This window comes from Salvelinus alpinus, chromosome 21, assembly GCF_045679555.1.
Source record: "Salvelinus alpinus chromosome 21, SLU_Salpinus.1, whole genome shotgun sequence".
Lineage (NCBI taxonomy): Eukaryota > Metazoa > Chordata > Actinopteri > Salmoniformes > Salmonidae > Salvelinus > Salvelinus alpinus.
The window spans coordinates 19,089,330-19,111,528 of NC_092106.1; the positions used below are offsets into that span (position 1 = coordinate 19,089,330).

The following is a 22,199-nucleotide window of genomic DNA, read 5'->3' on the forward strand; positions in this document are numbered from 1 at the left end:
TACTGTACTGTATGTGTCATTGGGTGTGTCAGAAATGGCACCCTATTCCCTATATATACACTCTGATAATGCACTATATTATAAGGGATAGGGTGCCATTTGGGAGGCTACCATTATGGGAGAGAAAGAGAGGCCTTGTTACATGTCCAGGTCCTCATCTCACACATCCTCTCCAGCCCGTCCAAACAAAACACTGTTAATAAAACACAATTGAAATTATGAAGTTAGACCAATGATCTGTTATGCCCTCAGTCCAGGGACATGCTGTTACAGGAACAATAGTGCTTTAACTAGCTAGCTTGAGTTGGAGCCAAAGGCAGAGCAAAAGGTAGGCAGTTACTGTTACTGTGGGGGGGGGTTCATCATGCTAACAAATGCTAATGATGTACCTTTGAAAAGCATACCACTCTCTGAACTCACTAAGAGCCTAGCTGGGCTGGGAGGGAGGGAGCTAAGAGAGGAGAGGGAAACAAGCTTCAATTAAAAAGTATGAGTGAGTAACTGGCCACAACAAGAGAGGAAAGCCAAGACTTGGGGAAGGAACCACATGCTATTCATTTCCTGAAGTTAATGGAGGGAGGAACGAGAGAGTAGTGAGAGAGCGAGTTGGAGGAAGAAAAGTTCACTGCATCGCCGTTGAGCCCAGCCACTCAATCATCTGTCCATAAGTGACTGTCATAATGGGGATTCTTTTTAAAAGCTTGTAAGCATCTGATTTCACAAGACAGCGTTGACAGAGAGAAACTGAACTTTCTGCTCTCCTGAGTATTAGAGAGCTGCATGGTTAGAAAACTCATCGCTAACCTAGAGAACTGTAATGTTCTCTGTCGTTCGCAGTAGATTTAGGCCCAAACTGAGGTGCGTGGACAAAAACCTCATATTAAACATATAGTCCTGTGTAATTTACATTCTGAGGGAAATTGGCTATGACAATGCTGTATAAAAGTAGGCATCTTTCATCACAACTGAGGTAAATGAGATGAATTCGAAACAGAATGATGCATGAATAGTAAAATCTCTCTACGTACAAAATAATGCTAACTGCCTTTTCATGATTATACAATCCACCTCTTATTCCAAAATGTTCAAAGTTCAAGGAAATGATTATAAGCCTATAACAAATCAACAGCCATATTTCAAATCAACAACAATGTTATTCTCTAAGTTGACACATAAGCACCACATTGTTTTCCCAGAAAGGGAGGCAAATCACTGATTACATGACATTCATCAATTACATCGTATAATTGACGTACAAAGAAAAAGTAACATACAGACGGATGGCTAAAGCCACATTAGCCACACGTCTGTTCACAACGGACAGGCTTTGTGCAATTTAGGACACACCCGATTGTTCAATCATATAGCCACAAAATAACAATAAAAACACAATGGGGACAACATGAGGTCAACCAAGGTGTTACTCTTAATACAACTGTCTGTGGTTTAATGTGAACAGCGAGAGAAAGAAAAAGAGAGCGAGAGAGCGAGAGAGCGAGAGACAGACAGACAGACAGACAGACAGACAGACAGACAGACAGACAGACAGACAGACAGACAGACAGACAGACAGACAGAGGGAGAGAGAGAGAGAGAGAGATAGAGAGAGAGAGAGAGAGAGAGAGAGAGAGAGAGAGATCACCATCATGAAGAAGTGGTGGGTTCAAATAGACCACAAGGAGCCAGACAAGAAGGTTCCAGTGATGTTCCAACATACCTCTGGGTTTGTGAGTTAACCACGCCATAAAAAAAAAAGATTCAGAAATCAACCATTTTCTTTTCTCAATACGAACCACTATCCCAATTCCCTATACAGTTTATGTGGGCTTAAATGTTGTTTGGTGTGAATCTTGATGTCAGATTTAGGCATAGACACAAGACAAGCAGCTTGTGAAATCACCCACCCAAAGTGTAAACTGAAATCCACTTAAAGAGCACAAGAAAAGAGAATCAAAAAATTGTCAAGAAAGTAGTGTGAAAAAAAGAGAGGCACGTCCATGGTGTTTTCCTCAGGGATGATGACTGAACAAACTGACAGGATGTGTTGAAAATACACTCAATATACTCAGACACGAATGAAAAGATGTGATGGATGCAGTCGTTGATTGCGTCCCAAATGGCACCTCATTCCCTATTAAGTTCACTTATTTTGATCAGAGATTTGGTCAAAAGTAGTGCACTAAATAAAGAATAGGGTTCAATTTGGGACACAGTTGTCTTGAGCCAGGACAGAGCAACAAGAGAGCATGCTGGTAGGTAGGTAGTGAGGAGGGAAACTCACCATGGAGTTTTAATGGCAAAACATCCTGCCCCAAAGAGGTAAGGTCTTCATGGGGAGGGAGAGACACACAAAGAAGAGATAGATGGAAAAACCATTATTAGCCAGTCAGCCTAGAACAGAGACACTTTTTGTCTTACATTTTTGACCTGTCTGTTTAATCGTACAAGACACATAAAGCAGGAAGCAAACTGTCCGTGTTAGAATTGATCTGAAACCTGGGACATGACTCCTTGACTCAACAACTCAGACCATTCTGTAAAGTGCAGTACCATACGTTTGGTAAGGGACATACTGTATGTATGTGTGTGTCAGTGTGTGTTGTACCATACGTTTGTCAGAGGAAGCGTACGAGCATGCTTTTCCTTTTAGCTATCCATCAACTTTTTTTATTTTCTTTCTTTGAAGGAAAGAGTGTATGAATAAGAAACACAAAGTCTTGATGATAAATCATGATATGCTTTTTACATTGGAACAAGGCATTGACGTTTTTTTATTAACCCTTTACACTCGTGGGAATCGGCCTATATGGATAGGGCTAAATTAAAAAATTCTTACAGAAGAAATTAGAAAAGCATAAGCACGGTAGCAATAGAAAGGGAACAGTTTAGAGATAGTGGAAATCATTATACCAAAGTTGAGGACACAACAGTTCACCTGACACAAGACTACCCAAACAGTTTTTGCATTTTACATTTACTCTACTTTTTGGCACAATCGTTGATAACAAAATATGAAAAATGTAGTAACATGATAAGAATATTCCTGCTAAATGTGGGGTAGGTACATCATAAGACTAAACAATGACAAGTGTTTGAGTGAGAGGACTAACTGGTTTCCCCAAGTGGTCACACAGGGCTCTGGTCAAAAGAGTGCACAGTTTCTAAGTAATTGTAATGCACTTTTATGACTCAAAGAGTCTCAACTATAAGGTGCTTTTTTTAAGCTCTCCTAGCTGTGCCGTTGAGTTACTCGAACAAAACCCTGCATCCCCACCATTACTGTCACAATTACTGTTGTTCCTTATGCAATCCCAAAACGGCACATTATAAATAGCAATCTGGGTCAGGTGGGCATCATTTGAAAGCTTGTTCTATTGCCAACATGACTGGCTAAGTTATAAAATACGATCTTACAGTGTCAGGCTTTCACAAGGCAATTCAGATCATAATTTAGGTGAGCATTGAAAGGAGTCATGAGTGCATTCAGATGTGTGTTCAGCTGCGAATTCTCTTCACAATAAACAAACAGGATCATTCTGTTCAGAACAACTCAGGGTGTGACGACATGTCATCTTGTAACTGGACATTAAACACAGTGACCATAAACGTTGACACTGTATATGACATGAGTTTAATGATATGAAAATGTGAAGTGCACATTTGGACTCAAAAGGTGTTTGGCTTGCTTGTATGAGATCAAACGTCTCATTCTTCAAAATACATAGAATCATCTTAATTTACAACACTTCCCTCACTCAGACAACAAAACATTAGCACAAGCTGCCCAATTAGTTGGAGGGATGCGGGCAACTTGTTGTCGGGCGCGGTGCTCAAGTTCATAACGGCTGTCAGTCAAAACCCATAGACAGCTGTAAAGCAGAGACCCTGAGCTCTGACGTCATTTATAGCATGTTACTGTACAGCCACTGATTTCCAATTTAGGTGCTTATCAGTGCCCAAATCTGCCATTTTCAACCAATATACAGATGAGAGGTCGACCGATTATGATTTTTCAATGCCGATACCGATTATTGGAGGACCAAAAAAAGCCAATCCCAATTAATCGGTCGATTTTTATATATATATATTTGTAATAATGACAATTACAACAATACCAAATGAACAATGAACACTTTTATTTTAAATTAATAAAATACATCAATAATAATCAATTTAATCTCAAATAAATAATGAAACATGTTCAATTTGGTTTAAATAATGCAAAAACACTGTTGGAGAAGAAAGCAGCAGTGCAATATGTGCCATGTAAAAAAGCTAATGTTACAGTTCTTTGCTCAGAACATATGAAAGTTGGTTCAATATTCCAAGGTTCAATATTCCCAGTTAAGAAGTTTTAGGTTGTAGTTCTTATAGGAATTATAGGACTATTTCTCTCTATACCATTTGTATTTCATATACCTTTGACTATTGGATGTTCTTATACACACTATAGTATTGCCAGCCTAATCTCGGGAGTTGATTGGCTTGAAGTCAAAAACAGCGCAGTGCTTGAAGCACAGTGAAGAGCTGCTGGCAAATGCAGGAAAGTGCAGTTTGAATGAATGCTTACGAGCCTGCTGCTGCCTACCACCGCTCAGTCAGTCAAATATCAAATCATAGACTTAATTATAATATAATAAACACACAGAAATACGAGCGTTAGGTCATTAATATGGTCAAATCCGGAAACTATAATTTTGAAAACAAAACGTTTATTCTTTCAGTGAAATACAGAACAGTTCCATATTTTATCAAACGGGTGTTAACCCTAAGTCTAAATATGGCTGCTACATTGCACAACCTTCAATGTTATGTCAAAATTATGTAAGATTCTGACAAATTAATTACGGTCTTAGGAAGAAATGGTCTTCACACAGTTCGCAACGAGCCAGGCGGCGCAAACTGCTGCATATACCCTGACTCTGCTCGCAAGAGAAGTGACAATTTCCCTAGTTAATATTGCTTGCTAACATGAATTTATTTGAACTAAATATGCAGTTTAAAAAATATATACTTGTGTATTGATTTTAAGAAAGACATTGATGTTTATGGTTAGGTACATTGATGCACCGATTGTGCTTTTTTCACGAATGCGCTTTTGTTAAATCATCACCCGTTTGGCGAAGTTGAAGTAGGCTGTGATTCGATGACAAAATAACAGGCACCGCATTGATTATATGCAACGCAGTTAAACTAGTAATATCATCAACTATGTGTAGTTAACTAGTGATTATGTTAAGATTGATAGTTTTTTATAAGATAAGTTTAATGCTAGTTAGCAACTTACCTTGGCTCCCTGCTGCACTCGCGTAACAGGTGGTCAGCCTGCCACGCAGTCTCGTGTATTGCAATGTAATCGGCCATAATCGGCATCCAAAAATGGCGATTACCGATTGTTATGAAAACTTGAAATCGGCCCTAATTAATCGGGCATGCGGATTGATCGGTCGACCTCTAATACGAGTGTAAAGGGTTAAAGAGAAAAAAGGGAAATCTTAACTACCTTTGCTTAGGGCGTTACCAAGGAATCAGATATGCGCTACAGAATCACTGTCATATGAAATCAAGTTTGTGTATGTCACAGGGACGTTCCATTAATGCCAATTAAACATGGTTGGTTTATGGCTTAGATATACTGCCGTACTATTACTGTGTTTGAAAAGAACATCATGTGTCTGCATGTGACTTATTTTTGGGTGAGTGTATATTTGTGTTTGTGCATTGTCTTTGTGAGTATTTGTGTGTGTTTGCAAGCCTCTGAGGGTGTGGGCGAGTGTGTGTCCGGTTCTTTGTGACGGTGTGTACTGTCTTTTTTTGAGTGTGTATCTCTCTGTCAGTGTGTGTGTTCCCCGGGCCAGTGTTTACGAGCCATAAGGAGTGGGAGTGTGTTCCTGTGTTTACCCTGCATGTTCAGAGATAGTGACAGACCCCTGTAAACAGTTTACAGTAAACAGCTTTTTCCCAACAGTAATAATGGCCAGATGAGGCTGAACTCTGTCCCTGAACACAGCAGACCACATCAGTACTGCAGAAACTCCCAAATGACACCTTATTCCCATTGTAGTGCACTACTTTTGACCAGAGCCCTATGGAGCCTTGTCAAAAGTAGTGCACTATATAGGGTATATGGTGCCATTTGGGACACAGACAAGGCCCCTGGCCAATCAAAGCACGGCACGCCACTTCTTTATTTTATCTGCTGTGGAGGGACGGAGCATCCATCTGAATCTCTCCAGACTAACACGACACTGTGTGTGTGTGTGTGTGTGTGTGTGTGTGTGTGTGTGTGTGTGTGTGTGTGTGTGTGTGTGTGTGTGTGTGTGTGTGTGTGTGTGTGTGTGTGTGTGTGTGTGTGTGTGTGTGTAGACTAGCAGGGCAGTCAACTATCTGTATTAGTCCACGGATATGAGAAGAGGGTTTAGATGGAGAGAAAAAAAGAAACAAAGTGAACTTTAATTCGGTGGTGATTTGGAGACTGGAGACTACTGTTGAGTCTATATAACCTCCAATGCACACTGGAGAGTCTATATAACCAATGCACACTGGAGACCAGTGTTGAGTCTATATAACCTCCAATACACACAGGAGACTAGTGTTGAGTCTATATAACCTCCAATGCACACTGGAGACCAGTGTTGAGTCTATATAACCTCCAATGCACACTGGAGACTACTGTTGAGTCTATATAACCTCCAATGCACACTGGAGACCAGTGTTGTCCTCTTAAAGAAGAGACCTTTGTCTGAGTGGTTGGACTTGGGGTGAGCAGTGTAATGGAAGTCGGGGGTCCTGTTATGTTTATTCAAACACAATTTAGCCAGTAGTCAAACAACATGGTTAAAGGGTTAGCTGGTAGCTAGACAAACAGCATGAGCAGGGGGGGGTCACACAACTAACCAATATTTAGACAAACAACATGTGGAAGGGGGTCACAGAGTTCTATAGTAGCAAGCCTAACAACAGGACAGGGGGTCAGTTTAACATTTTAACAGGACCAGTGGGTCTTGGCTATGCTAACTCTACTCCTGTTATGCTTGTTCGAACACATTTAGCCAGCAGCCAAACAGCATGGGCCAGAGGTTACACAGATATCCAATAGCTAGTGGCTAGCCTAACAGCATGGATAGGGATTAGCCAGTAGCTAACATAACAACATGGGCATGGGTCCATTACATCCGAAAGCTAGCCAACCAGCATGGGCAGGGGGGGCAGTTCAACATTTTAACATTACCATCGGGCCTTGGCCTCAATTGAGCGTTCACTGGCACTGGGAGGCGGGCATCGCTGGTGTACTTTATCCCCCCTGTGAGGCACTTAACCCCTGGCATCCTGCTAGCCTCCTGCTGGGTAAATGGATGGTGGCTGATAGGATACGGATAAGTAGTGTTTCAGGTCTCAATGCAACAAGCCTGTACTGGATCTTGGGTTCAAATAACGCATGTTGTGCTGTTTCTTATTTCTTACAGTTCAATTTGGAGAGGGACACTGCTGGTCAATAGAGGAAATATAACTTAGTTAAAGTCATGCAGGCAGTCTGTTCCAGAGGGTTATGGTAATACGTGATGTCGATAGGTTGTCTGTTTCTGACATGCTAAATTCTTTTAAAAAACTGATAAAACTAGGCAAATAGTTCCCAAACGCACTAACAATATGATATAAAAGATTACAACACAAATTACATTTGATATACAGTATAGGTAGTGTCTTCCACAAGTACAGTTGAAGTCGGAAGTTTACATACACTTAGGTTGGAGTCATTAAAACTCGTTTTTCATCCACTCCACAAATTTCTTGTTAACAAACTATAGTTTTGGCAAGTCGGTTAGGACATCTACTTTGTGCATGACATAAGTCATTTTTCCAACAATTGTTTACAGACAGATTATTTCACTTATAATTCACTGTATCACAATTCCAGTGGGTCAGAAGTTTACATACACTAAGTTGACTGTGCCTTTAAACAGCTAGGAAAATTCGAGAAATTATGTCATGGCTTTAGAAGCTTCTGATAGGCTAATTGACATAATTTGAGTCAATAGGAGGTGTACCTGCGGATGTATTTCAAGGCCTACCTTCAAACTCAGTGCCTCTTTGCTTGACATCATGGGAAAATCAAAAGAAATCAGCCAAGACCTCAGAAAAATTGGAGACCTCCACAAGTCTGGTTCATCCTTGGGAGCAATTTCCAAACGCCTGAAGGTACCACGTTCATCTGTACAAACAATAGTACGCAAGTATAAACACCATGGGACCACGCAGCTGTCATACCGCTCAGGAAGGAGACGTGTTCTGTCTCCTAGAGATGAACGTACTTTGGTGCAAAAAGTGCAAATCAATCCCAGAACAACAGCAAAGGACCTTGTGAAGATGCTGGAGGAGACAGGTTCAAAAGTATCTATATCCACAGTAAAACAAGGCCAATATCAACATAACCTGAAAGGCCACTCAGCAAGGAAGAAGCCACTGCTCCAAAACCGGCATAAAAAAGCCAGACTACGGTTTGCAACTGCACATGGGGACAAAGATCGTACTTTTTGGAGAAATGTCCTCTGGTCTGATGAAACAAAAATAACTGTTTGGCCTTAATGACCATTGTTATGTTTGGAGGAAAAAGGGGGACGCTTGCAAGCCGAAGAACACCATCCCAACCGTGAAGCACAGGGGTGGCAGCATCATGTTCCGGGGGTGCTTTGCTGCAGGAGGGACTGGTGCACTTCACAACATAGATGGCATCATGAGGATGGAAAATTGCGTGGATATATTGAAGCAACATCTCAAGACATCAGTCAGGAAGTTAAAGCTTGGTCACAAATGGGTCTTCCAAATTAACAATGACCCCAAGCATACTAGTTGTGGCAAAATGGCTTAAGGACAACAAAGTCAAGGTATTGGAGTGGCCATCACAAAGCCCTGACCTCAATCCTATAGAGAATTTGTGGGCAGAACTGAAAAAGCATGTGCGAGTGTTACACCCCTGAAAAAGGGTAGAAAGAATCACGAGAGCGTGATACGGAATGTTTACTCATGGAACGTTTAGTGCAATGAGAAAAAGACCGCGAATTCTCCGTGAACTTGAGTGGAGACCAGAGCAATCGATCTCAGGCTCATAGATTAAGAGCATTTAGTAGATCACAGATTAACACTTTATCCACGACAACATAAAGTAATCAACATAACGTTTACACATTCCTCTCACAATTCGTACCCTTTGTATGCTTGATGGATTTTAACAGAATTATATAAATGTTATCAATCTATCAACTAATACTGAATGCATGATCTTCTTAACCTTAGATGTTTTAAGATCCTCACATACTATGAATTTACTAATACTTTTTAATGTATAACAGCCTATTAGTATTTCCTTTAACCTGTCACACGAGCAAGGAGGCCTAAAAACCTGACTCAGTTACACCAGCTCTGTCAGGAGGAATGGGCCAAAATTCACCCAACTTATTGTGGGAAGCTTGTGGAAGGCTACCCGAAATGTTTGACTCAAGTTAAACAATTTCAAGGCAATGCTACCAAGTACTAATTGAGTGTATGTAAACTTCTGACCCACTGGGAATTGATAAATCTAGCTGAGGAAAGTATATTTTGGTGTGCTCTGGTACATTCTAATGCACTGATTCCATCTGAAATACACAATGAAATTATTGAAGACCTTACCTCCCAGATCGGAAGAATTTGTTGTGGTATTGTCTAGAAAGACATGACTTTACAATTTGAATGACTGAAAATGTATGAACTCAGATTATTGTTAGTTGTTCTGGATATTGTCTAGGTCTAGGCCTACAGTATATGATCAGGACTACTTTCTTATACAACTTTCATACCAAGATGTTGTCACGCCAACTTTAGCATCCCGCCAACTTTTTCCACCTTTTATTTATATCTGAAAGGTGTTGCCGGGATCAAAGCCTAAACTTTTATTTCTGCAAACCGACATAGTCATGATTGCTGTAAAGTTCTGCCTACAGCTTAGTATGAAACGTAGCCGTATTGCTGAGGCAGAACTGGCATGCACCACGCTTTTAAGCTCTTGATGGTTGCTAGGCAGCGGCTGTTACTACCAGCTTGTTATCATCTTCCTGGCAATTCTAAACTTTGCGAGGCATGTCACTTCACCCAACACTTTGCATAACCCTTCGAACAGTTTTCTTAACCACAACTAGATGGATACATAAAGAATTACTGTGGGAATAAATAGCACTGAAACACAAAAATATTGGAATAAAGTAGGTTAATGCAGTTGAAGGCATCACATTGTTTCTTAGTGCTGATTGAAACTCCCAAAAAGTCATCCAATTGTTAAATCTACATTTGAAGCAATAGCGTGTCTTCAACTATTTCAGCAGCGTGTCGTGCTGCTTTTAGACAAGTTTGAGGACTCCGTTTGGATATTGGTTAGACTACACTTAGGCTGTGGAAATGTTAGCTAAGTTGAGGTGAGTGCTGCTCATCATCTATTCATTTGCTCAATCTATCACAGAGCAGAAACATTTAGCATGTAGCCTAAATCAAGTGTACGCCTATTATTTTGCTAAATCGCGTGTAGGTAACTCCAAAAGCCCGTGGAGGTTGTGAAATATGAACATGAAACTCACACGCTTTTGAAAATATAGATTGCTATTATTTTCTATTGGTATCACAATGAAGATACTCTCAATGTAAGACCCTATTCATCCTCTCAATGTAAGACCTTATACCCTCCCACACCTCCGTGTAAAGAAATTTGACTGCAACCAGAGATCTGTATATAATGACGAGATGCTCAGGTCTCCGCCCTAACATTGTCCCAAAGGCAGGAAGGCACGCGACAATATTCAGTCCAATATGCCCATAGAAACACACTGGGCTTATTTTGGACAGATTCACCTCTTCCTCTCTGCTGTGTCTCCCTGTCATCGCTCGCTTTGTGACTGACAGGCACCTATCCTATCAATAGATCGCTAGAAGAGATGCATATCATTCATTCTAGCAGGAAAGGGCTCGACGGTCTAGCGAATTTAAAAACAATTTACTGAAAAGTAGCCTTGTTAATATGAAGTGGAAAATATAGCTGGCTGAAAATGAGTCTGTAACCGGCCGCGCGCTAATGGAAAACACTGTAAAGGCCCTACTTACAGTATATAAAAAGTTTGTCTCCAAACGTGCTAGCTAATGCTCGCATTACGATTCTGTTGAGAACACACAGAAACACCAAGAAAAGCAGGCGGATGGTTGATAGGGAGGAAGAGGGGATGAGGGGATAGAGAGCAATAGAGAAAGTGATAAATCGACCTGGGAGGTTGACGACCCCACTCCCGTGGAGTAATCGTTCACACATTCAACTCTTAACCCATGGGCCTTAATGCTGCTCCGCCAGGGCCATTAAAGGGAGGAGAGGGTGATTTGTGCAAACGGTTTAGCATGTGACACGTTCCATACGCAGTGCTGTGTGTGCTGGAGGCCTGGCGCTACAGGGCTCGCTAGCTGCTTTTAGGCTCTTAAAACCCATCTCCTCTCAGTGCTTTTCTCATTAGAGCTCTATGAGACAATGGGTTGGCAGGCGGCTAGTTGCTCCTACTGTACAAAAGTATTATAGTAATCTGTTCTGCCCATCTGTGGAAGGTCAGGAGGGCCCACTCTCTGTCTCCCTCGCTCTCTCCATCTCCCTCGCTCTCTCCATCTCTGTCTGCATTAGCGGAGAATACCCATCAGTGGGATTTACTCCAGGTCAGATTCCCTTGTTTTCCTTTTCATCTCCATCTCTAATTCATTGCCGTTTCATTTCAAACACGTGTCTCTCTGAGTACGTTTCAGAGTATACTTTGCTAGCAATTACAATCCAGGATTGAAGCAACCAAACACTAAAAAGTTAAAAAGCTCTCGAAGGCCTCAAATGATAGTGCTCATTTCTCTCTCTCTTTTACACTCTCTGTCTCTCCATCTCCGTCTCAGACTTCTGCCAAATATGGCTGACAGGAAACCAGAGGTCATGTGGGTGGTCACCTCCTCCATCATTCTCACTGTACTAAAGACCTGGGTTCAAAAGTACCCTGCCCATCTTGCACTCTAGCAATGCTCAATCAAAAACCAAATACTATTTGAACCCATGTATGTTGTACCCAGTGGGGAGAGAGCCCACATCTCTGTAGTGACTTTGAGGTGTCCCAGAGTCTTTGCTCCAGCTCTGTCTGCTCCCTTACCCTGGAACTCTGCCCTCGTCTGGTGGAGGTTATCGGGGCAGGATGCTGTGCATCACAGGGATACATCTCATCCCCTTCCTCCAAACACAGAGACAACTGGAACAACTCTGAAAGAAGGAGGGGGGACGGGGGGGGGGACGGTTCCTTTCATCTCCCTTACTCCTAATGGCTTGTTCTGAGAGAAGCAAACTGTTGAAAGTCTTCAGCTCCAATTCTGGCCTGTTAGCAATTAAGCCGATATATCGGGCCGATATTGGCCTTTTCTAGTCTATCGGCTATAGGCCCTTCTCTATCGGCTTTGCCGATAGTCCCTCTACATAGCAAAACTGATGCTATGCCAGCAGCCACTCACTGCCTGAGCCACGAGCACTGGACAACGCAGAGGAAGGTCTAGCTGGGAAAATCTGAAGCAGCAGCAAGCTAGCTCATTTACCAACAGAAAGGTGCAATATTGAGAAACTGACACAGTGATCAAAATCAAAACTCCTGTTGCAAATATTAGTTTACTTAATTCACTAATAACAAGGCTTGTGTCGACGTGCCCTGACATACATGCAATACGCAAGCTAGCTATGTGACTTGTTAGCAAAGATTATGATCTAACCCTTTCATCTGTGGTGTTAGCTAGCTACGAATATTAGCTACTATGCTAGCTAGCTGGCTAAATAAACATGGTGCTAAGATATCAGATAGGAGCCAATAGTGAACGTAGCTAACATTAGCTGGTTATCATTTTTCGGGAACGAGCCATCTGACTTGCGATGTAACGTTAGCTATTTTATGGCGCTGATCTGACCAGACACAATCATATCTGTAAATTGACAATTGATAGTCGGATTAGATGATTGTTGTAATAGGGAAAGAAAGAAGTGTTTTAAAATGTTTTAGAGATGCGTCCTGACATCTGAAGATAAAATATTTTTTCCCTATCATGGAAAATGACAAAAAAATCCAACTTTCATAAGCCTCTGTGATCACAAATCATTAGGTTGGACACATTTGCAATGAATAGATTTTCTTCATATTCTCAAACTAATAACTGTGCCTATATGATGTCCTTCCATACAGGAATGACATGCTGGAGTGATGCTTCTATACAAATGTTGTTGATCAGTAGGCTAATATAAGTCCCATATGTCAACTGTAGCATTATTGAGTTTGTTTTGATCAACCAAAACAAGCTCAATAACGCAATGCATGCAGACAGTCCTATTGAATATGCATTCACCTGTATTGTGAGTAGGCCTATGCCATCTTGATTTACCCAGATTATCAAGACATTTTTTTTAATTTTTTTTAATTTCACCTTTATTTAACCAGGTAGGCTAGTTGAGAACAAGTTCTCATTTGCAACTGCGACCTGGCCAAGATAAAGCATAGCAGTGTGAACAGACAACACAGAGTTACACATGGAGTAAACAATAAACAAGTCAATAACATGGTAGAAAAAAAAGAGAATCTATATACAATGTGTGCAAAAGGCATGAGGTAGGCAATACATCGAATAATTACAATTTAGCAGATTAACACTGGAGTGATAAATCATCAGATGATCATGTGCAAGAAGAGATACTGGTGTGCAAAAGAGCAGAAAAGTAAATAAATAAAAGCAGTATGGGGGGTGAGGTAGGTAAATTGGGTGGGTAGTTTACAGATGGACTATGTACAGCTGCAGCGATCGGTTAGCTGCTCGGATAGCAGATTTTTAAAGTTGTTGAGGGAGATAAAAGTCTCCAACTTCAGAGATTTTTGCAATTCGTTCCAGTCGCAGGCAGCAGAGAACTGGAAGGAAAGGCGTCCAAATGAGGTTTTAGCTTTAGGGATGATCAGTGAGATACACCTGCTGGAGCGCGTGCTGCGGGTGGGTGTAGCCATCGTGACCAGTGAACTGAGATAAGGCGGCACTTTACCTAGCATAGCCTTGTAGATGACCTGGAGCCAGTGGGTCTGACGACGAACATGTAGCGAGGGCCAGCCGACTAGGGCATACAGGTCGCAGTGGTGGGTCGTATAAGGTGCTTTAGTAACAAAACGAATGGCACTGTGATAAACTGCATCCAGTTTGCTGAGTAGAGTGTTGGAAGCTATTTTGTAGATGACATCGCCGAAGTCGAGGATCGGTAGGATAGTCAGTTTTACTAGGGTAAGTTTGGCGGCGTGAGTGAAGGAGGCTTTGTTGCGGAATAGAAAGCCGATTCTTGATTTGATTTTGGATTGGAGATGTTTGATATGAGTCTGGAAGGAGAGTTTGCAGTCTAGCCAGACACCTAGGTACTTATAGATGTCCACATATTCTAGGTCGGAACCGTCCAGGGTGGTGATGCTAGTCGGGCGTGCGGGTGCAGGCAGCGAACGGTTGAAAAGCATGCATTTGGTTTTACTAGCGTTTAAGAGCAGTTGGAGGCCACGGAAGGAGTGTTGTATGGCATTGAAGCTCGTTTGGAGGTTAGATAGCACAGTGTCCAAGGAAGGGCCGGAAGTATATAGAATGGTGTCGTCTGCGTAGAGGTGGATCAGGGAATCGCCCGCAGCAAGAGCAACATCATTGATGTATACAGAGAAAAGATTCGGCCCGAGAATTGAACCCTGTGGTACCCCCATAGAGACTGCCAGAGGACCGGACAACATGCCCTCCGATTTGACACACTGAACTCTGTCTGCAAAGTAGTTGGTGAACCAGGCAAGGCAGTCATTAGAAAAACCGAGGCTACTGAGTCTGCCGATAAGAATATGGTGATTGACAGAGTCGAAAGCCTTGGCCAGGTCGATGAAGACGGCTGCACAGTAATGTCTTTTATCGATGGCGGTTATGATATCGTTTAGTACCTTGAGCGTGGCTGAGGTGCACCCGTGACCGGCTCGGAAACCGGATTGCACAGCGGAGAAGGTACGGTGGGATTCGAGATGGTCAGTGATCTGTTTGTTGACTTGGCTTTCGAAGACCTTAGATAGGCAGGGCAGGATGGATATAGGTCTGTAACAGTTTGGGTCCAGGGTGTCTCCCCCTTTGAAGAGGGGGATGACCGCGGCAGCTTTCCAATCCTTGGGGATCTCAGATGATACGAAGGCGAGGTTGAACAGGCTGGTAATAGGGGGTGCGACAATGGCGGCGGACAGTTTCAGAAATAGGGGGTCCAGATTGTCAAGCCCAGCTGATTTGTATGGGTCCAGGTTTTCCAGCTCTTTCAGAACATCTGCTATCTGGATTTGGGTAAAGGAGAAGCTGGGGAGGCTTGGGCGAGTAGCAGCGGGGGGGGCGGCGCTGTTGGCCAAGGTTGGAGTCGCCAGGAGGAAGGCATGGCCAGCCATTGAGAAATGCTTGTTGAAGTCTTCGATTATCACGGATTTATCGGTGGTGACCGTGTTACCTAGCCTCAGTGCAGTGGGCAGCTGGGAGGAGGTGCTCTTGTTCTCCATGGACTTTACAGTATCCCAGAACTTTTTGGAGTTAGAGCTACAGGATGCGAATTTCTGCTTGAAAAAGCTGGCCTTTGCTTTCCTGACTGACTGCGTGTATTGGTTCCTGACTTCCCTGAACAGTTGCATATCGCGGGGGCTCTTCGATGCTATTGCAGTTCGCCACAGGATGTTTTTGTGCTGGTCGAGGGCAGTCAGGTCTGGAGTGAACCAAGGGCTATATCTGTTCTTGGTTCTGCATTTTTTGAACGGAGCATGCTTGTCTAATATGGTGAGGAAGTAACATTTAAAGAATGACCAGGCATCCTCAACTGACGGGATGAGGTCAATATCCTTCCAGGGTACCCGGGCCAGGTCGATTAGAAAGGCCTGCTCGCAGAAGTGTTTTAGGGAGCGTTTGACAGTGATGAGGGGTGGTCGTTTGACCGCGGACCCGTGGCGGATACAGGCAATGAGGCAGTGATCGCTGAGATCTTGATTGAAGACAGCAGAGGTGTATTTGGAGGGCAGGTTGGTCAGGATAATGTCTATTAGGGTGCCCATGTTTACGGATTTAGGGTTGTACCTGGTGGGTTCCTTGATGATTTGTGTGAGATTGAGGGCATCAAGCTTGGATTGTAGGACTGCCGGGGTGTTAAGCATATCCCAGTTTAGGTCACCTAACAGAACAAACTCTGAAGCTAGATGGGGAGCGATCAATTCACAGATGGTGTCCAGGGCACAGCTGGGAGCTGAGGGGGGTCGGTAGCAGGCGGCAACAGTGAGAGACTTATTTCTGGAGAGATTAATTTTTAAAATTAGAAGTTCGAACTCTTTGGGCGTAGACCTGGAAAGTATGACAGAACTTTGCAGGCTATCTCTGCAGTAGATTGCAACTCCTCCCCCTTTGGCAGTTCTATCTTGATTTACCATTCAAATAAAAGTTTTGCCGTTATGTAGTTAGTTTTTATCAATCTAAGTCAAATGTTTTGTTTGATTTTAAAATTGATGCATACATGGCTATCTCTGGGATATTTTGTCATCAAAATCTTCAAATGTAATGATATTGAATATCGGCTATCGGCCTACTTGACCCCCCAAAAAACGGTTTCGGCCCGAAAAAAATCCATATAAGTCTTTCTCTAATAGCAACGGCTAGTCCGGTCCCATTGGAGATCATAAAGGAAGTTGGAATAGGACGGGAGGAAACCTTCAGACGGGTGCCCTGTGTGGAACAACGACTGTGGTGGCTTCCTCCAGGAGCGGTCTGTGGGGCAATGGAGTGTGTGTGTTTGAAATGCACTAGAGTAGGCTGCAGACAGACGGGCCATGAGAGAATGTAGGTTAACCACCTGGTGTGTTCCTCTCCCACTCTGCCAACGGGTATCTGCTCACACAGGTGTAAATACAGCTACCGGATGGCCCGTTTGCGCGCACACACACACACACACACACACACACACACACACACACACACACACACACACACACACACACACACACACACACACACACACACACACACACACACACACACACACACACACACACACACACACACACACACACACACACACACACACACACACACACAGCCGGCTACGCAAACAAACAGATGGTGCCTAGATACTCCTGTGCAAGTCTGCGTGAACACACTTGATATCACCCCGCACTTCATGGGCACAACATGCCGCCTACGTGCGTGTGTATGTGTGTGAGTGTGTATGTATGTATGCAGGGGGTCTGGTGCAGGGCAGGAGAGGGATGCACAGCTGCCTGTCTAGCTTCATTAGCCTGCCCTGACGCCTTCTCTCCTGAAGCGGACAGACGAATGGAAAGATGAGAGTTATCTTTAATGTACTTGAGATTTTTCTGTGACTTTGCTGTGGCAACTAATACAGTCCTATTGTATTGACTTGAATTGATACAGTAGAGAGGAGACCTGGTGAGAAGGTTGTGCTTGTCAATTTGAGAGTGAAAGGATACTGGCAAACTGGCTGGCTGGCTGGCACAGGCAGACAGACAGACAGACAGACAGAGACAGACAGACAGACAGACAGACAGACAGGCAGACAGGCAGACAGACAGACAGACAGACAGGCAGGCAGACAGACAGGCAGACTAAAGCAGCCGATCTGAAAAAAAAGAAATAATAATCAACTAGCCAGTTCAGGAGTTTCCTCCAGAAGGATGACCTGCCAGTTATACTCTCAAATCTCTCCTCTCTACCTACTGTGTTTTGCTCAGTAGGGCACGAAAAAAAAAGGGTTTCCTTTCACCATAAAACAAATCCCTTGTAATAATCATGCAGATGAATCAAACTAATGATGGTGTGTTTCTAACCACCAGTCTCAGATGTCTAGTGTCTTTATACAGAACTGAAGTGATCTAATATCATTGGGAAGAAACCCCAGTAGCCTGCTGCTTCCATCATTACAACATGTCCCATTCAAACATGACAGGAAAATGACATTTAAATGAAAATATTAAAATCCAGACATAATTGTGATGCCACCTGTATGTAAATGAAGTTCACAAGGTGCAGTCTCTCTCCTCTGACTCACCGCCTCTTAAAACTACAGACTTAGTCATAGCGTGACTGACCAAGAGAGAGGAGAGGGAGAGGACACACTGACACGCACAGATACTGCCTGATAGAGAGACTCACTGGTAAATGTTTACATAGAGACATGTAGCTTTACTGTAGTGTAGCTGTACATAGAGACAGACTGGCAACAGATTCCAAACCAGGCTGGATATAATATCATGTGGATGTTTCTCGCAAATCCAATGGATTCATAACAAATACAGATGAAAAACTAAAAATTCAACATGATCAATGGCTTTGTCTGTGACCAAAGGAGGACAGGCTGAGTTGTAAAGGCTACTTCGGGTTAATACTAGTGAATAGCTAGATGGACAGAGTGTGATGGACAGAGTGTGATGGACAGAGTGTGACAACAACACATGGCTGGATGCTGTGCAGGAAGACTCACCCGGAGCGCTTGGTCATGGTGCCCAGGGTCATGGGCTGTTTGATCTGTGCCAGGGGCAGCACTATGGTGAGGCTGGGCAGAGGGGACAGACGAGGGTTACCCATGTTGTTGTTGGTGAAGATGTTGTATGACTCCTGGCTGGTGAGTTTAGCTGCACAAAGAGAGAGAGAAAATATGTAATACAAGTCCAAGTCCAACAGTAACAATGCAACAGTTCATGTAGTCCTATGTTTCATCAACGTTTGAACACACGCATACCTGGGGTCCAAGGCCTTGGATGAGCCGTGGCCCTGATTGGAGGTAACCAGCTCAAGATGCGGCGCCTCAGAGCCACTAGTACCCAGCAGTCAGTTAATCAGACCTAATCAACAGGAGTCGCACACACACACCTCTCTCATCTGAGTGGAGCCCAAGCTAAACACAATCAGGCCATGTCAAAGGGCACCACATCGAATGGCCTTAAAGAGCTACATCAGAGAGGTGCATGATGTTTGAGTATGGCATGAACACACAAACATGCACTCACACACAAACATGCACTCACACACACAAAGATGTTTGCTCACTGCAGGCTTAGTAGACTTAGAGAATGTGCCCCTTTCTCTAACTGTGCAAATACATTACATTTAAGCACTAATTGTAAATACCAAAGCAGTAATGTAGAATCCATTCATTACTATGAGTACAACTGTTGCATGTAAAACAGCAGCAGTAAGTCAAAGTCAGGTCACTTCTAGGAGTTCAACATCTATTGCGTGTACGTTAAATATCACGAGACGTTTTTACAGTGAAAACCAACGGCAGCTTCTTATGTCCACCACATCATACCTGGTTTCAGCAAGTTAGAACTATTTGATGAGACACTATTTCATGATCTATGGAATATATCCCTTGGAAGTTGTACAGTGAATATAATATGAAGAGCTTAATTAAATATGCAGGTCATCGGAGGAGAGCGGTAAACTCTTCGCATGATGGTTGACCTGATCATAGCCCTCAACATTAGTTCCATATAATTCCTAAATCACAATAACCTGTTCAATATAAATAACTCATTCATTAAAGACAACATGGGAAACAGGATTTACCAATTTCAACATAAGCTCTACTCTCCATCACGACACAATACACTTCAACCTAGAATGTACTATGATGTATTTTACAATACAATATGTGTCCTTAGAAAGATTCAAGTTTAAGTACTCTCGCAGAAAAACAGCATAACCTTCAGGACCAAAACTCAATGATCTTTCTCTGAATGTTTTCCTTTCTCCATTGTTGCATTTGAAAGGCGACAGCCATCGAGTTTAAAAGGGGGGTACCCAGGGACAAAGAGACAAAAGAAAACATGCTACAAAAACAACACAATGAAGGAGAGGGTTGTGATTATTATTGGAATCAAAGCAGTGATGGGGAGAGGAGGAGGAAGGGGGGACAGGGTGAGGAAGGGGGGGGGGGGGGGGGTTTAGATCATTAAAGTGTTTCTCTGTGTTTCATTAGTGCGGCCAAATAATGTCTTTGTGTTAATCCAAAAAGAGACCATTTAGATGTGGAGGCCCAACAAAACAGCAGGGCCTTCAGAGAGGAGGACGTTATACAAACTTTGTTTGTATCCCAAATGGAGCCCAATTCCCTATATAGTGCACTACTTTTGACCAGGGCTCATAGGGCTCTGGTCAAAGGTAGCGCACTATGTAGGGAAAAAGGTACCATTTGGAATGCAGCCCTCCTTCCCACTTGGCCTCTAAGCCTCTCCGTCTCTCCAACCCGACAGAGAGAGAGAGACAGTTGCCCTGGGCTCTCGAGGGCCCTTCACATTTCAAAAGCACTACACCCCCAACGCAGCCACCTTTTGTGTGGAAGAGCAGGAGAAAAAAGGAGGAATTTGAACAGGAAGCAGCCTGTAAAGCCATAATGGTGCTACAGCTGGCCTAAACGTAGGACAGGAGGAAGAAAAAATCTTAATGAATTTAGCATCCTTCCAGCAGGACACTTCAACCCGCCGCTCTCTCTCTCCGTCTCTCTTTTTCTTTTCTCTCAGTCTCTCTCCCCATCTCAATCTTTCTCTCTGTGTCTGCATGCACCACATTAACCCCCTCACCCTTGACAACCCAAAGAGGAACAGGTGTAGTTGACTTTGGTGGAGCTATTGTGGCTATTGGGCTGTTGACTGGACCGCTACACCCCCCTACGTTATTCCAAGGGGCCCAACTCATCAGAGGCCAGTCAGTGAGGAGAGGACAGGGAAAAGTGGCGAAAACCACGCACAGGCAGAAGACGATATCTAAAACACATCTTGGATGTCTGCTTGTCTGAGGGGGAGAGAGAGGAGCAGGAGTGTCTGGCAGAGAGATCGCTAGCCTAGCGAGGGAGCGAGATGGGGCCATGATTTGATTAATGACTGGGGCGTGATGTGCCTGAGCACTGATACATGACAGCCCCATGGAAAGAAGATCCATCAATGCAAATCCACCCGACCCAGTCCAGCCAAGGCTCCCGCCAGAGGTCAGCATGTCACCTGACCCAGCCTGATCTCTCCATCCCTCCCTCCATTTCCCTTGATCCTAAACTTTGCTCCCCCTATCCCATCCATCCATCCCTCCATCTCTACCTCTTTCCCTCCGTTCTTTTCTACATCCCTCACTCTCTCTACCTCTATCCCTCCATCTCCATCCCTTCATCCTTCTCTACATCCCTCCCTCACTCCCTTCTGCTCCGAACCAATTTGCATCCTCATCTAAACAGCGTCTCTCCGTCTCTCGGTTTCCCTCTCAGCCCGGTCATGGATATCTCGCTTTTGCTGCCCGATTTGCATCCGATGCACACAAGAAATGAGCTCGGCCGTTTCCGAGAAGAAAAAAAAGTGTCTAGACTTTGCAGCTGTTGACAAATATTTTCATGTTGAATTTGAATTGTGTTTTGTTTGCACGTGGACTTGGGACTTGGCCGTGAAAAAGCAAGTAAGGTAAAGAGGAGCACTCTGGTAGAGAGAGAGAGGTAGAGAGAGTGAGGTACGTATAGAGAAAGGTAGAGAGAGAGAGAAGTAGAACGAGAGAAGTAGAGCGAGACAGACAGAAAGAAAGCAAGCAGCGGATGCAAAGCTAGGGAATACTGATGTACACTGAGTGAAAAAAACATTAGGAACAGCTGCTCTATCCATGGCAGACTGACCAGGTGAATCCAGGTGAAAGCTCTGATCACTTATTGATGACACATGTTAAATCCACTTTAATCAGTGTAGATGAAGGGGAGAAGACAGGTTAAAGAAGGATGTTTAAGGCTTGCGACATGGATTGTGAATGTGAAAGGTTGAATGGGCAAGACAAAAGATATAAGTCCCTTTGAACAGGGTATGGTAGTATGAGCCAGGCGCACCAGTTTGAGTGTGTCAAGAACTGCAACGCTGCTGGGTTTTTCATGCTCAACAGTTTCCAGTGTGTATCAAGAATGGTTCACCACCCAAAGTACATTCAGCCAACTTGGCACAACTGTGGGAAGCATTGGAGTCAACATGGGCCAGCATCCCTGTGGAAAGCTTTTGACACATTGTAGAGTCCATGCACCGACTAATTGAGGCTGTTGTGAAAGCAAAAGGGGCTGCAACTCCATATTAGGA

At 43.4% G+C, this 22,199-nt stretch overlaps 1 protein-coding gene across 8 annotated transcripts in view; it reads right to left on the reverse strand.

The window, feature by feature from the left end:
- Nucleotides 1-22,199, reverse strand: part of LOC139547962 (BCAS3 microtubule associated cell migration factor-like) — a 361,432-nt gene that overhangs the window by 243,405 nt on the left and 95,828 nt on the right. For 6 of the 8 annotated variants that reach the window (XM_071357199.1, XM_071357197.1, XM_071357198.1 and 3 more), the window contains 2 exons: nucleotides 18,584-18,734; nucleotides 2,282-2,326 (listed from right to left, as the gene is read on the reverse strand). In XM_071357199.1, the coding sequence (XP_071213300.1) occupies nucleotides 2,282-2,326; nucleotides 18,584-18,734 (196 nt within the window). The remainder of the gene's footprint in view (nucleotides 1-2,281; nucleotides 2,327-18,583; nucleotides 18,735-22,199) is intronic. The other 2 variants (XM_071357201.1, XM_071357200.1) reach the window with 1 other exon arrangement.